Here is a 17,055-nt window from a genome sequence, read left to right as displayed (position 1 = left end):
CCTCCATTCTTTAAGAACACAATGTCAATGGCATTCTGTATGAATACATTCTGCTAGAATATACTATCGTCCTTCCATGTTTTCTTTCTTTTCCTCTTCAAAACCTAAACCCACATGTCATCTGAGCTTAGCAGCTGCATAAAGTTAGGAAAAAATTAGTCACCTCGATCACCATGTCTGTAAATTAATATGGAAAAAGTGAAGTATGGTTTATCATAGCTTAACAACTGTGTATATACCTAAATTTGAAGCTGCAAGAACTTCTGGTCTCGAGCATTCTCTATATTGACTTCTGGAAAAAGTGTAAAGGTTCTTCAAGCATTCTCTATATTGACTTCTGGTCTCGAGCATAGAATTTCTTCCATAGAATCATCAGAAAATGTTTAATCACAGAGTATCATTTGAACTATGCAAAATCCCATTAATAACAAATATACCTTAATTTGGCACAACACATTCATCACCACCTGATGGGTCCCACCCGTTCTCCCCAAATCCATCTATCCATCAAAAATGACGAAAAAGCCCTTCAAGATTCAATCTTGTGAATATGAAATATAATAAACTATAATTTCGTGTTGATTCAAATTCAAAAAATGAAAATCTCACATTGTGGCTTCACTGTGAAGAGGGCTTTTTCGCCCTTCTTCATTGATTTCACAGCTTTTGACAGAGCAGGACAAAAACACCCTATGCATTAGGAGAAATAGTGGGAGGCGATCCAGATTCACCATATGTAAGAGCAGGAGGAATTGTAAAAATGGATTTTTCACCTTTTTTCATAGTCTTAATACCATCGTCCCACCCTTGAATCACGTGTCCTGTAATGGCAAAAACGAATATCAAGAAGATTGCAGAAATCGACTCTTGGGTAATGTTCCAAATACGATTACTAATTTAGAAAGAAGAATTATCGTGTGAAATTGCTCAGAATTACTCTTACCAAGCCCGAGCTTGAACTTAAATGGCAGCTCCCGATCAAGGCTTGAATCAAATCGAGTTCCATCGAGTAAACGTCCAACATAGTGAACTGTAGAATTTAATAGTGGGAGGCGATCCAGATTCACCATATGCAAGAGCTGGAGGAATTGTGAAAATGGATTTTTCGCATTTTTTCATAGTCTTGATACCATCGTCCCACCCTTGAATCACGTGTCCTGTAATGGCAAAAACGAATATCAAGAAGATTGCGACGATATACAAATTTAGGGTTTCCTGTGAAACCAAAATCAACATACCTCCATTTTCGATCGAAATACCTGATCAATAGCGTTTGATTTCCGTTTTCGATGATCGATTTGGTTAAATTGTGATGAGCGGAGATGAAATCGTTGCTTGTGACGAGGGAATTACATGATTTGCAGATTGTACGACATTGGAGAATGAAACTGAGAGAGGACCACGCTTATTTATTTAGGTATACCATGATTATAGGCATTATTTTTGGAAGTTACTAAACAAATTACTAAATTACCCTTATTTATTTATTTAATTATTTAATTTTGATTGGCCCACATTGATGGATATAATAACACAATAATTACTTTTAATACCTGAACCTAGCTCTCTCTCTCTCTCTCTCTCTCTCTATATATATATATATATATATATATATATATATATATATATATATATATATATATATATATATATATGGTGAGGTTCAATAGATAAACCATAGTTAACAAGTAACCATGGAACCAATCGTGAGTTTCGGAAATCATAATGATCAACGACCAATGAAATAGATGTACACTCCAACTCTTTCTTTCGTTTAAAAAATTTTTAGGCCACATTCTTTATCGAAAAAAAAACCGAATATACTGCGTCCTCTTTCCATAGAGATCCATGATGATATATAAAAAACAAATTTTTTTTTTCGAAAAAAAACCCATATCATTTTGTTAATTTTTTCAATATTTAAGTTTATTTTTATAAAAAAAACTAATTATACCAAACAATATTAATTTTTTGTAATCTTTTAATAAACATCAACACCGACTAGAAAAAAAAAAAACCTCGATTAGTGTAGATTCACACTGTGAATCTAAAGTGTAAATATTTCAATTTTTAACATTCATAATATGAAAAAGCTCGATCAGTTCAGATTCACATTGTGAATCTAACTTGCTATTATGCACACTATGAATATGAAAATGTTCACAAAAAAAACTTCGATCAGTGTAGATTCACACTGTGAATCTAAACTGTAAATATTTCAATTTTTAACATTCACAATGTGAAAAAGCTCGATCAGTTCAGATTCACATTGTGAATCTGACTTACTATTATGCACACTATGAATCTGAAAATATTCACAATGTAAATCTGAACAAGTTCAGAATATGAATCTGAACAGGTTCACAATGTGAATCTGAACTGAAATATCTTTTTTTTACATGAATATGAATGTATGTTTAAAAAGTACAATAAAGCATGAATTTTGATATATTTATTAATTTTTTTTCTATAAAAAAATGGGCCTTAACTTTTGAACAAAGAAAATAAGTGGGTTTTTTCGAAAAAAAAACTTCGTTTTTTATATATCATCATGGATCTCTTTGGAAAGAGGACGAAAAATCGTGAACAACGGTATACTCGATTTTTTTTCGATAAAAAACGTGGCCTAAAAAAAATTTTAAACGAAAAAAAGAAAGTGAGTTTTTTTATAATCCGGTGCATGTCCGTTCATTGTAAAAGTCTACAATCATTCATTTTGCCGTTGATCGCTTTAAATTTCGACGCTTTGGATTGATTCCTTGGTTTCTTGATTAATAATGGTTCTCTATTTAACTTTTCCATATATATATATATATATATATATATATATATATATATATATATATATATATATATATATATATATGGAAAAGTGAATATACATTACTGCCCCACCTAAGGTTAGGTACTAAACCTCATGAAAATATGTTGTTTTACTATATAAAGATTGCGATTAGAGGATTCACGATTAACACTTGAAAATGTAGACTCATGATGTACACAATAGTTTTGATAAGGAAGCAAGAACATTGATTATGTTCGACCTTCGTGACGAAGAAAGACAATATTGTTAATTAAGGTGAAGTAATAAACGATAATGGAGGAAGGAAAACAATGATAGTAAAACGATAATTGAGGGAAGAAATGTTATTGAGGACGATACATTTAACAAGTGAAAAGAAAATCAAGTATAATTACTAAGTTAAAACGACATATTTTAGAGGTTTAGTACCTAAGCTTAGATGAGGTTGTAATGTATATTCCTTATCCCAATATATATATATATATATATATATATATATATATATATATATATATATATATATATATATATATATATATATATATATATATATATATAAGTAAGAAATTTTTTTTGGTAGGAGGGTAAGAAGTTTTTTTTTCTACATATTTTTTTGACGAACAAAATAAATGAATCACTAGATGATTCATTTGTAAGATGATTCACAAGAAAAAATTCCCAAAAAAACATCTTTATGATTCATTTTTAAGTAAATTAAGAAAAAATTCACTTTTATGACAATTTTAGTGAATAACAACAAAATCATTGTATAAATGAATCATCAAGATGTTTTTTTGACAATTTTTTCTTGTGAATCATCTTACAAATGAATCATCTAATGATTCATTTTGTTTGTTCGCGAAAAAATATGTAGAAAAAAAACTTCTTACCTTCCTACCAAAAATTTCCTTCTTATTTGATCTTGACTCTATATATATATATATATATATATATATATATATATATATATATATATATATATATATATATATAGGGCTAGGTTATAATGTGGATTGACAATTATTGTGCGGACGTGTGGACAATGTTATTTTATGAAAATTACTAAGATAATAGGTTATTTAGTAATGTGAATACGTTCAACCTCACACGACTATTGTCATTTTCATGCATTCTTAATAATTTTTATTCATTTTTGTTCTCACGCATCGGTTTTCACTCATTTTTATTCTTACAAAATACGAATCAATAAATATTGTGACAACATTCTGACAAAATGAGAATAATAAAAAAATCTATAATAACCTTATAAACGATTTAATTAGTGAGAATGCATAATAAAGACAATAATTATGTAAGATTGAAAGTATTCACATTATCAAACAACATATTTTCTTTGTCATTTTCACATAATTGCATTGTCTACCACCACAAGGTTCCACCAACCACTTTTATCTGTATCGTAACCATCATTTCTTCCAAATCAGTTCTGTAATAATGTCATGCATTAACAACTTAAATACTACATTCACACTGTAATAAAACCTATTAATTCATTTGTTTTGAATTTAATGCAAAATAATTGTAAAAACTAGTAGATTCTTACAAATTTATACATCACAACAAATAAATATATTCACTAGAAAATTAACACAAAAATTTATACATAAATCATTCATATTTTAACAAAAAATTATAAAAAATTCACAACAAAATGCAGTCAATTCACAATTTAAACAGAAAATTCACAGTTTCGATCTTTGAGGTCTTAATGGGTTCATGCAAGAGTTAGGACCCCATTTATGGAAGTTGGTTGCTATTCCTTGAGATTTGGACTTAAGAGGGCATGTGAAGTCACCAAGTCCGTGACTTTATGATTCTAGAGGTCCTAGATAGTCTGGATCTGTGATTGGATAGCATGGCTTAAGCATTAAGTGCTTAATGGCCCGTTTTTGAAAGCTGGACGCGAACGCCCTGCATAGGTCTTGGGAACGCGCTGCATTCCCACTGGAGCTCTCGATCTGAACCATGGAGGAATGTCAAGCGTTCTACAAGGGAACACCATGCGTTCGTTGCGACAGTGGGCCTTTTTGGGCCATTTCCTTGGACTAGTTGATATGGGCCTTATTGGATTATTATTTTGGGCTGATAATGGATTTTATTGCATAATGGACTTGATGGAAGGCCCATTTGAGAAATTGGGCCAAATTTAGAAAATTGGGCCATAAGTGGGCCATTAGTGGGCTTGGTGAGAATATATGGGTTTGGGCCTTCATGTTATGAATTTGGGGCTTAGGTCATGGGTCCATTTAGATTAGGGGTAAAATGGTCATTTTATCCGAAGAATGATGGTTTGGATTTTAACTAAGTGTTATTTGGTAATGATAGCTCGGGGAGTCATCGGAGCAACTGTTAGATCTTACTTTCTGTGATATTCGACACTCAGCTTTACGAGGTGAGTTACCTTCCAGTAGAAGTGTGTTTAAGGCCACAATGTCGACCCACTAGTAGGAGTTGTTTGTTAGATGATTGTCTTTGTGATAATTGTCTGGTATGCCACTATCTGTTACACTTTATGTGCTAGGATGCTATGATATATGTGCTAGTAGTAGTAGGGGTGAAATAGTCCCCGGTTACCGGTTGAAAGATACCTAAGGGGTAGACAGTACCCATGCATGCCTAGCAGTATGTTCATGTTATGTTATTATGTAGTAATGGTTGGGGTGAAATAGTCCTCAATTACCGGTTGTAAGATACCGAAGGGGAGATCAGCTCCTGGTTATCGGTTGAAAGATACCGAATGGGAGGTCAGCTCCTGGTTACCGGTTGAAAGATACCGAAGGGGAGTCCAGCTTCCGGTTATGCCAGTCAGATACCGGTTGAAAGATACCGATGGATAGGCATTATATGTTTATGGTATGTGCTATGATGGGGGAACTCACTAAGCTTTGTGCTTACGGTTTACAGTTTTTGTTTCAGGTCCTTCTTCGAAGGGAAAGGAGTCGGCACGGTAGCAGCGCATCACACCACTATTTTCTGCACTATGATGTTCTTGGGATTGTACTCTGACATTGTTACTATACTATGACATGCTTTTGAGACATATGATATTTGGCTTTGATGAAATGAAATAACTTGATGATGTTTTCTTAAAATTGTTTTATGAGTTGTTATATCAAAAATGAAATTTTTGGTCTTGATTTTTTGGGATGTTACAAGTTCACATGTAATTCACATATGAATCACATGTAACTCACAAGTAAATCCCATATGAATTAGATGTGATTCACATATAAATCACAAGTGAATCACATATGAATTACGTCTATATGCACACATGTATTTTTGTGAGTTTCTTGCATTAATCAATTTTTTTTTTAAATTTTCTTGTAGATTTGGAAGAATTTATGGAAAATATTGAACATGTGAAAAATGATAAATTAAAGAAAATATGGAAAACTTGACAAAAAGACATGAAAACGCTTTGAAATTTTGTAGTATTTTTTTGTTTTTTTATATTTTATTTTGTATCGAATAAAATACTTGTACTATTATGTTTATAGATTATTAAATAAAACTGGATTTTTTTATATGATTACTTACGAATATTATACTATAAGAAAGATGCATACATTTATTTGAAAAATATGCATATATGAACTTAAAAAGTTGATTTTTTTTGTTATCAAAAATATAGTTTTTTTTTTAAATATTCTAGTTTTTTTAATTTTATTGGTTCTTCAAAATTTACTGTTTTAAAAAAATTGTAGTATTTAAAAAAAATATATATATATTTTTCAATTTAAAAAAAAAATAAAGTTTTCCAAAAGAAAAATTAAAAAATCTGCATTTTTTTTAAAGTCGAAAATTTTTATTTAAAAAAAATATAGTATGAAATTTTGATTTATTATGTTTGTTTTAAGACTTTTTTTTATTAATATTTCCAATAAAACAAAAAAGTTGAACATTAAATGAGATTGTTAAGATGACGATCAAGCTGTTAATGAGTTTACTTTGATCTAACGCTCCTTCTTTAGTTTTCGGGTTCTCGTGAAAGTATGAGTTCTCAACGGATCTCACCGCTATATATATATATATATATATATATATATATATATATATATATATATATATATATATATATATATATATATATATATATTACCTAAATTCTTTGTATAAGAGCTAAAATTGAAATACAATAATAAAAATTTGATTGTCAAACCATAACAACTAGATGAGAATCATGCGCGCCCGTTGGCGCTGACTCATTTTATTTTTTCTTCTTTCAGGTTTGGATGTTGGTCCAGCCTACTACGTGGGATGTTCATATCAGTTACATAGCAGCAACTACATTAGCAACAAATGGTTTATATTAGCTGTATTTTTACCCCTCCAACTTCTCTTTCTTGTTTCTTTGGCCCCTGCAAGAAACAGAAATAATAAATGAAGGGGTCTTTGGTCCGAAAATTAATTTACTGTTTAAGAAAAAAAGGCCATTAAATAAGATAAAAACAAAAAAAGGATACAACCAACAGCCAGTCCTTCAGCTAACTCAAAATCATCTTCCATAGATTCATGTTCTATTTATCAAGTATCCACGCTATATCCAAGAGAATCAACAAATTATCTAATTTACAATCATATTTAATGCTCACAATCTTGATGTTTCATAGCATATGAATATTCAATTTTTTTATATTTTTTTTATAATCAATGTGAAATAGATAATGTACCTTGTAAAATTACGTTCCAAGATCCTTATCTTGATCGAAGTCTAACATGAAATCAGTCAACTTTTGAGAATCGGCAATAGCTTCCTCCAATGTCATCTTGCCTTTCCTTGACAAATTCTGACCTATTTACAAAAAATGGGTCAATTATGGTTCAAATGGGTAAAATGAGAGAATACAGATTAAAAAGATTACCTTTGATTTGCAAAGGTCAAGAGCACTTTTCGACATTCAAAAAATTTTCCCTCCTCATCACTATCCTATTAAAGGAAAAATATAGTTATTATTATTATTATTTTTTTATTATAATTATAATAATAATAACAGTCATAACGAAATATATTACCTCATTTTCATCAATGTGAACAGATTACCTTCATCATCACAAACTGCTGATTTAACTGTTTACAAAATGAAAACAGTGAAATGAGTAATTGAAAATAATACATTGAAGAAAACAAAAAACAATAAAGGAGGCTTATTTATTACCTTTACTTTTTTAACCTTCTCTGATGCCAATGTTTTATCAATTTCATCCTTTGATGTTATATTTCCATTCTGATCAATAATAGAAAAGTAAATGTTAGCTTAATCAATGAAAATTTATATATAAAAGAATTTATTTAAAAAAAAAGGTTAAATTTACTAAAAGGACCCCTGTTATCAATCACTTGATGTGGATCATCAATGTAGTTTACTGTGGGATAAACCGAATCTCCACCCCATACTACAAAACCAAGGGCAAATTTGTAAAAAGTCTAATTATGATTTATGCATTAACTTAATAATTGGAAAACTTACTTTGCTTAATTTGATCTTCTCTCATCCTCATAGACAATGGATTTGTTGCAATCCGATGATCAGTTCCCAGCATTATGTGATATTCAGCAGCACCCATTCTGAATTGTATACTAACAGACTTTTTTTTTTGTAGTCTGTCAGGTTTAGCCTACAGCCTGCATCATTCGTGCTTGGATCGGAATCACAAAATGATTTTAATTTCTGAAAGATGGAAATTATAGACAATGAGCGAGTGGATTAGATTTTTTTATTAAAAGAAGACTTAATTTTTTTTTTTTTTTTTTTGCAAAAGTAAGTCTTTTATGTTCTAAGTTTGCTCCAACAAATTACAATTTCAGAAGCAGGTAAACATGCCCTAATTTACCAATAGAAGTCAGATAATGTATATTGCAATTTGTAACTAACATATGTAAAAGAGTGTATTTGTATGTGTTCTTGCAGTTTTTATATTATCTTCTGGATAACATTAAAATAGGTAGAATTAGAAAGACGTCAGTGTCATAATTACCCAGCTGCTTGTTCTGAAGAATCGAAACCAATCTTTCAACTCCCATTCCAGTATCCACGTATTTGGCAAGTGGAGGTTTCAAGGATCCATCAGCATGCTTTACATAAATAAAGGCACCAAACTAAAGGGAAAAAACAAAATTAGGGAGAGTATACTGACTGACATGTGTGCTTAAATCACCCAAGTCTGTAAATTCCATAAACTGCAAAACAACCCCACAATCAAATTTTGTGAACAAACAAAGGCAGAATCAATTCACAGGAAAAAAAAACCAACAACAGAAACAATTTGCTTTAATTTATACCCATATGATAATACAGGACCTCTCTTTGAGACTTCAAAAAACTCATCTTTCCGGTCCCCTTTTTCACTGTCCTCCTTTTTGCTGAGCTGTAAACAAACACATAGCTAATCACAGAAACATACACATACACACATAAGAACAATTTTAATATTCAGCAGTCACAAATACAATTGATTGAGTCCTAATTCACCTACCCCCAACTTTCATACAGGATACGTTTTTGTCGATGGTTTTGATAATTTTGGAACATTGCACACCTTCAAACTGAGAGTCTTTTCTTCTGTTGAATAATTCTTCAAATTCACAGCTTTGGTACACCTAAAAACACAAATATAACAAAAAATTTAGGGATGAAGTAGAGTAAGCAAAAAAGAAATTGATTGTTGGTGTAAAAGAAAATCACCTCGACTAAGCATGAGGCATTAGAAAGGGAAAAGTCAAAGCAAGAGGTGGAAAGGAAGAAGAAATAAATCAATTCAAAACAACAAATGATTGATTTCATTAGCATCAAGTTGAATCCAAATTAACCGAAATTTAAAATATCCTATAAAGAGTAAGAAAACCCACACCTTCATAAAAGAAATTGGGGCAGAAATCGATCATGGGAATTAGGGAAGGTATGAGCTTTCTCTCCCCTCACCTCACCTCCCCCTATCATTTTTCTGGAAATCGAGACATGCTGAAGCATCAACCTTTTACCTTCTGTAACCCCTCAAATCTTCTTAATTTCGCATAAAGCCCATCGTAGGTTGATTTTTCTGAAATTGGAAAAAGTAATTTACTAAAAAGCGAAATTAAGCAAAGATAAAATACAGATAAAGTGAGGTGAAATTGGGGGAATTAAAAAAGAGAAGTGAAATCTGCAATTATTTAACCAAAATTGAAGAACATAACCAATCATTTATGTTAGACTCTTCTTGAAACCAAATTGTTGGGTTTGTGAGAACTGGTGGCTGATGTCTAGATTTAGGGGTACAGAGGGAGCGAGAGTATGTTCGAGGTCGGAATAGAAGCAACCAGGAAGCCTCTCAATATCTCCCTCTTCGATCTCATCGATCAACTCCGTCTTCTGGTCGAGGTTTGAATTAGAAAACCATCTTCGCTCTGTCGGTTCTCCACAAAGGAGACTCTTTTCTACATCTGAGAGGGAACGTCGGAGGAAGGCGGTGGCTGAGACTGGTGGTGGCGATGATGTTGAATCGTCGGCGTCACAAGCTTTGGCGCGGTGATGGGAGATTAAGGGTTAGGGGAAGGATATAGAAGATTCTTTGAATGTAACATCGATGTTTTTTTTGTTGAAAAAAAGGACGTAGGTGAAAGGCGGTGGCCGTCTGATTGGTTAAAGAAGGCGGTACGGGTCATCGAATGCTTTTCCAATGGTCATAGGATAAGATAGAAAGGAAAAATGGGGCGCTTTTATGAAAAGGAAAACTTGAGTGGAACCGGTGTGGCCAAAGTAGCAAATGAAGGAAAAAATGTGGCAGAAATGATAATTGGCAAAGGTTCCTATTCACCAAGTTTTTAGCAAAAATAGTATATACAATTACCAATAAACTACCATGTCGTTTCATTTTTCACAACGTTTTATTTTTATTTTTTATTTTTTTTTGTATTACAAAAAAACTGAAAATGAAGCAAAACCTATAGTGGACACAAGCTTATGTTTTTCTAAAACCTGAATATACAAAATAATAATCGTAAAAAAGAAAAAAAAAGCCTAAACATCAAAGAGTGAAATGAAATCTAACAAGAGAAAAAACCAAATATAAATAAATAAACAAGGAAACATGGAGAGTTAATTTTGTAAAGATATTTTAGAGTTTTGTTAAGATTAAACTGTACAAATGGTCCTGGTGGTTTTGCTTAAAATTGTCACTTTGGTTCAAAAATGTTTTGACTAGCATCATTGGTCCAAAGTTTTCATTTTATTACGATTTCGGTCCAATTTGATTTAAAAATATTCAAAATGACGGATTTACCCTTGGTATTTTATTTTTCTATTTTTTTTACTTATTAATTTTTTTTTTGATTAAAAGAAAAATAAAAAAGAAACTCTCTCTCTCTCTCTCTCTCTCTCTCTCTCTCTCAATCTCTCAAAACATAAGGTAAAAAACCACCTACTCCATCGTTTTCTTCCCATCCTTCACCTGCAACAACTCAAACCATGAACACATTTTATTTTATTTTTGAATTGGGCCAAATATTTTCTTTTAATTTTATTACACCATCATCGAAATCAGTACAAGCTTCAAAATCTCAAGGCATCTTCTTCAAAGAAACAACAATGAACCATCAATTTCTCTAATCATTTGACAATCATATTATCGCCTTCATTCAGTTTCGATCCTTCATCTTCGTTCATCACCAAAACAATTTCGAAAATCAGATTAAAAACATTGATTACCATTAAAAAATAGGTCCATGCTTTCACAATTAACATCGATGCTCCATTAAAACTTATCTTGAATCAAAAACAAAATTCATTCGACACATTGATTCAATCAAAAGATTGTTGAACATAATATCATTCAAACACGAAATCAACTGAAATCTAAAAAATTACCCAAGAACACTTCAATGGAAAACACCCTAAAAATTGGAATTATCAAAAGATAATAATGCAAAAATTTTATTTGGATTCTTGAATCGATCAAGATGGACAAAAACCCATAAAGCAATATGAGAAAACCCAGGAAATCGATCTAGATGCAGATTCGGAAACCGAACCAAAATGTAGAATCGATCCAGATGTAGAATTTAATAATGAAACCGGTCCGACTCGATCTGTCATCGAATGACCACCGGAGTCGTCACCCCCTCTCTCAGTTCGTCTTCTCAGGTATGATCGACATACCTCGTGTTCTTCGAAACAAAATTTTGAATGACATACCTCATGTTTTTCAGATCTGCTTTTTAAAGCTTCAACAATGGTGTCCATTTCAAACCTTCACTCCAACAGTTCTTCGTCAAGCCCTACAAACCAAACAACAACAAACTCGAATCAGAAGCAGTTCCTTGTTAATCATCAATAAACTCGAATTAGAAATAGATAAGTTATTCTCTTCTCTTCTTTCTCTGAATTGGGCGAACACTAGGGTTTCCGATGACATCAATATTCAGAAAAGAGACCTGTGAGAAGGGTGGCGGTGTCAGGGTTTCATAAAAGTGGCATTTGAAACAGATTGTAGATGGTGATGTGTGAAGAAAATCAACGACGGTGGTGTAGGAATGGTGATTTGAGATACAATAGATAGAGGATGGTAGTGTGGGAATCAGATCAGATTCCAGATTCAGATGAGGAGTTCCTCAGTCATCACCTCCATTGGTGGTGGTTTGGGTTCTTCAAATGGTATCATAGGGTGAAACATTTTGATGAGAGAGAGAGAGAGAGAGAGAGATGTTCGTAATAAAAGTAAAACTTAATATTTCCAAAATCTTTTATCTTTATTTTTTCTTATCTTTTTCAAAAAACTAAAAACTTAATATTTCCAAAAGCTATCAAAATTCATTGCCCAACATGTTCGTAATAAAAGTGAGTATTGTTTAAATACTATGAAAATAGTTAGTTTTTTTTTTAATTTTTTTTAACATCAAACGAATTAAGTGGAAGCCTATTCACAATATTTCAGCGAACACTCCGGGTTCGAACTCCTTTATAGGGCAAACCCAACCCCCATAGGAATTTCCAAGGAAAAATTCTCCACATGTGGCACCACAAGATGTAGTTTAAGGGAATCGAACTCTCAACCTCACATTCCACATAGATGCATGATACAAATACCATGTTGACGTTTTTATTAGTTTTATAAAACATAAATACACATATGATATAGTTAATACCCTCTCCATGTGTTAACGATATGCAAAAACAAGAGAAATTTTATGAAATAACCAAAAAATGGGGTGTGTTTGAAAAATACGACCAAGAAAATTGAAGTTTCACAACAAAGCTTTCCTTAGAGAGGGTCTTTGAAGAAATCTTTTTGGCTCTACGGAAGCGTATAAGCTCCGAGGAACTGACGCCACCGGGGTAAAATCCTAAAAACACATAAATAAAATATAAAAAAATATTGCGGATTGGGAAAGCCTTTGCTGTGGAAAATGAGTTATTTGGCTGCTGAAGAAAGAAGGGCAATCGATCGGAATCGGAAACGGCCGACAGTGAGGAGGAGAGGAGATCGAAATGGTGAGGAGATCCCGACATCAACAACAGCTAAATGAAGACGTTTTAGCAGATGGCTATGGAACCCTAGGTTTAAAAAGGTTTTCTGACGTAGTTTTTTTTAGTTTAAAGTGTTAAATTGAATCAATGTTTTAACATATGGCTATCAAATGAGTAATTTGAAGTGTTTTATGAAAAAAATCATCAATTTTTTTTTCAGCGAAGATCAATTTCTCAGATGTTCAGAGGGTAGAACAAATCCGTTGAGGGATGCTCTGTGAATCCGTAGTTCCTTTGCGGAAATGTGGTAGGTTTTTTTTTTTTTTTTTTTTTTTTTTTTTTTTTTTTTTTTTTTAAATCCAGAATGTTTTTTTCAATTTTTAGATCAATTAATGTTTTTTCAATTTCGCAGAGGGAGACACATTTCCGCAAAAGACGTACCAATTCCGTAGAGACCGTCTCTGCAGAACCGTCACTTCAAAAGTCAGTTTTTGTCTTTTTGCACACATGTCCAATTCTACATAGAAGTTTGGCTTCCATAGAACCAAAAAGATTTCCTCAAGACCCTTTATGAGGAAACCTTAGGAAAGCTTGGTCATTTTGTGAAATTTCAATTTCCTTTTTCATATTTTTCAAACGCACCCTTTTTTTTTGTTGTTATTTTATGAAATTTCCCCCAAAACAGTAACCTTAATCATTTGCAACTGCAAGATAAATTTATCCCCTTTTAATTATCTTTATTTTAGTAAACTAGTTTACACTGTCACTATTCGTTCCTGCTAATTCATGCTAATCTAACCCTTTAAAAGTTAATTTAAGGGAAGGAATTCCAATAAAAATAAGTCAATACAGATAAAATACTAAAAAAGAGTTTAAATTGTATAGGTTGTAATATACAAACTGAGAAATTTAATCACCTTAGAAGTACTAAATTATAAAATTACTAATAGCATTGCCCATGGTTTTAAATTGATTTAAAAGTTATTAAATGCTAGTATAGTACATATCCATTATGTTATGTAATTTAGGTTTTGTTGTTGTTCGTATCTAAAACAAATAATATAAAAAGTTTTGTAAATAAGACCACAAATAATTAATACTTCAAACAAAACATTTTCACATGCAATTCAAGAAATACTTTGCGGGCTTTTAGAAAAATTTGACATTTCTCTAAATTTCATCATCATGTTGTCGAAAACTATAAAGTATTATGAATGTTAAGTGCAACAACTTCGAGAGCTTCGTTCTTGTCCACATGCATGATGCAAACACATACATTGAACTAATTTAAAGATTGTATTTATAACAATATTATTTTTTTAATTTATTACTTAATTAACCTTCATAACAAAACCCTAGTTCCAAAACTACGAGTCACATAAAGCAATCAACTATTGTTTCCTCAACAATTTCAGACGTTGAATTGTCTCGATGAACGATCTGCATGTCGAAATAAAAATCCAGTATAATAATTAGTAATTATATATAGTAGGGACTTTTTGAAAATAAAAATAAAAATTAGATAGAAATTACGGAATTACCCCCAAGGAACATCACCAGCAAGTAACCAATCTCCTTCTTTGTCTTGGTAGGTGAGTTTCACATCTTCGTAAGCTATAATATTTCCAAACAAAACCTCAAATTAATCACTTGTTTTGACTTTTTAAGTCAAAATTTTCAATATGGTTGTTAGTTTTTCGTTACGAAATTAAATATAACAACTTCATATACTATTAGTTTGAAAGTCAAAAGTATATATCCATCTACTTTGACCTTGAAAGTCAAAAATCAAGGTTAATAATAAAAATATTCTTCTAGAAACATTGAATAACCTCGTATGTGTGCATATGATGGATTGTACATTACATGTAATATAATGCATGATGTGAACTTACATTTTCCGAACATGTTGGCTAAAGTGTGCACAAGGGTTTGGTATGAATGGTGTAAACTTAGGTCAACTTTTCTTGCAATTCCCATGCCTTCCATATGCACCTTAACGTACATTGACTTTGACCCTCCGCCACCTCCACCACCACCGTGGTTAGAGGTTTTTGGGTGGCAGAACTTCTTTCTACATGATTTCAGCGGTGGCCACCCAATCACACCACCATCATCTCTGATTATTACAGGATTTAGAACACGTTAATTACAATTATTATGTAATGCTAAAATATTAAAAGAGAAGAAATGAGACAAGAATGCGAGAATTGCGAATATTTTGCTTAGTTTTGGCCTAAAAAGTTTGTGAAGTCTAAAGGGAAAGCGTGAAGCACAAGTAAACACAATTAAAATTTAAAAGTAATGTTAATTTATTAAATATTTAAATATACCACTCTTTTCGAAGAACTGGATTATATATTTTTTTATGTTAAGATTAAATAATTTTATAGTTAGGACTTAGGAACCATGCATATTAAATATGGGCGGAATAAATCCATTTTAATTGGCATGTATTATACGTGTACCCATATAAATCAACAAAGATATGCAGTCCATGAATTTTAAGAAATTATTATCAAGATATAACAGCTATGATCATAAGCAAAATCAATATGGAATTTATTTTATTATTTTATCTTTAAAAGATTTGAAATACGCATTCATAATTAAAAAAAAAAAATCCAGATTCGAATTCAAATGGTTGTAAATTATATTAGAGGATTGCAATTTCCAACCACTTAAACTGACAAGAAAAGTTTAAACAAAAATATATGTTTATATCAAGTACCTGTGATGAACAAAGATGGAATTCGACTGAACTTCACCATCATCATCATTATCATCATGATCATGGAGTTGTTCATTCATCTGGGTTTTGTTGCAGAAATTGTTCCAGACAAGAAGAGGTAGCGTTTGAAGAACATGAAGATCATCATCATCATCGTCTTGTTTCCTCTTCAAATGATGAATTGGGATTTTAGATTCAGGAGCGTAAGTGTTGTTGCAGTTGATCAGATCAAACTCTGAAGAACAAGATGCAGATGAAGACGATGAAGAAAGAGCAAGGCTCAAATGAAGCTCCATTTTTTTCTTTTTCTTTTGCAGATTTAAAATCAACAGTATCACGGGATATAAAAGGATTTGGGTATGTTGTATGATGGGTTATATATACAGACCAGTGTGTATGTATATGTAGAGAGAGAAAATAGAGAGAAAGAGAGAGGAGGCAAGGCATTTGATTAGAGGTGGGTGTGTCTGGAGAAGTCTCACTCTCTCTCACATACCAAATGTGAAAATGTGTGAGAGAGTTTGGAGAGGGGGAACAATTAGGAGAAAATAATGAATATATGTTTTTACCATGTTATTTATTCACTTAAAAGAAAAATAATACATGATTTAATTATTACATATATTAAGTTAATGGTTAAATATAATTTAGAAACGAACCAAATTTGTCGATTAAAATTCAAGTCATTTATAACGAACAAGAACAATAAATCTGAATAAAAGGTTCTATTATATCTGTTTTTACATTAAAAAAAAGTTTTATATTCAATGGAAATTATGGAAAAAATAGTATGCAATCGCAAAAGAACGTGTCAACATCGTTGGTAGACAAGAGGGGCGAGTTAGATGTTATGGTGTTTCCCTTTCGTTGATTATACCCAACACCCTCCTACGCGTGTTCAATCAAAAGTGGGTCCCATCCAAAAGCCATCTTTTGTTGTTTTACATTTTTATTATTATTGTTTTATTTTTTTTTTAATATTTTAATATTTTTTTATTTCTTAATTCATTCGTGGGATTTTTTGGAAGACCAAAATATATATGATTAAAAATAGA

General features: G+C 31.5%; 1 protein-coding gene across 1 annotated transcript; it reads right to left on the bottom strand.

The window, feature by feature from the left end:
* Nucleotides 1-14,369: 14,369 nt before the first annotated feature.
* On the bottom strand, nucleotides 14,370-16,466 carry LOC145129756 (auxin-responsive protein IAA28-like). The gene is made up of 4 exons (XM_079064552.1): nucleotides 16,001-16,466; nucleotides 15,165-15,388; nucleotides 14,811-14,883; nucleotides 14,370-14,709 (listed from the first exon to the last, which is right to left on the bottom strand). Exons 1-4 carry the CDS (start codon nucleotides 16,294-16,296, stop codon nucleotides 14,661-14,663), a joined length of 642 nt encoding a protein of 213 aa, XP_078920678.1. The 5' UTR covers nucleotides 16,297-16,466; the 3' UTR covers nucleotides 14,370-14,660.
* Between the last annotated feature and the right edge of the window lie 589 nt (nucleotides 16,467-17,055).

Source organism: Lactuca virosa, chromosome 8, assembly GCF_052849685.1.
Source record: "Lactuca virosa cultivar CGN04683 chromosome 8, Lactuca_virosa_CGN04683_v6, whole genome shotgun sequence".
Classification (NCBI taxonomy): Eukaryota; Viridiplantae; Streptophyta; class Magnoliopsida; order Asterales; family Asteraceae; genus Lactuca; species Lactuca virosa.
This window is presented reverse-complemented; position numbering and strand designations above follow the sequence as displayed.

Bases quoted from the DNA above. Each gene is read 5' to 3' on its own strand.
- LOC145129756 (XM_079064552.1), bottom strand. From the start codon at position 16,296: ATGGAGCTTCATTTGAGCCTTGCTCTTTCTTCATCGTCTTCATCTGCA. The intron at 15,389-16,000 runs GTACTTGATATA...TGTAATAATCAG, and splicing joins TCCATCTTTGTTCATCACAG to AGATGATGGTGGTGTGATTG. The intron at 14,884-15,164 runs GTAAGTTCACAT...GAAATATTATAG, and splicing joins AGCCAACATGTTCGGAAAAT to CTTACGAAGATGTGAAACTC.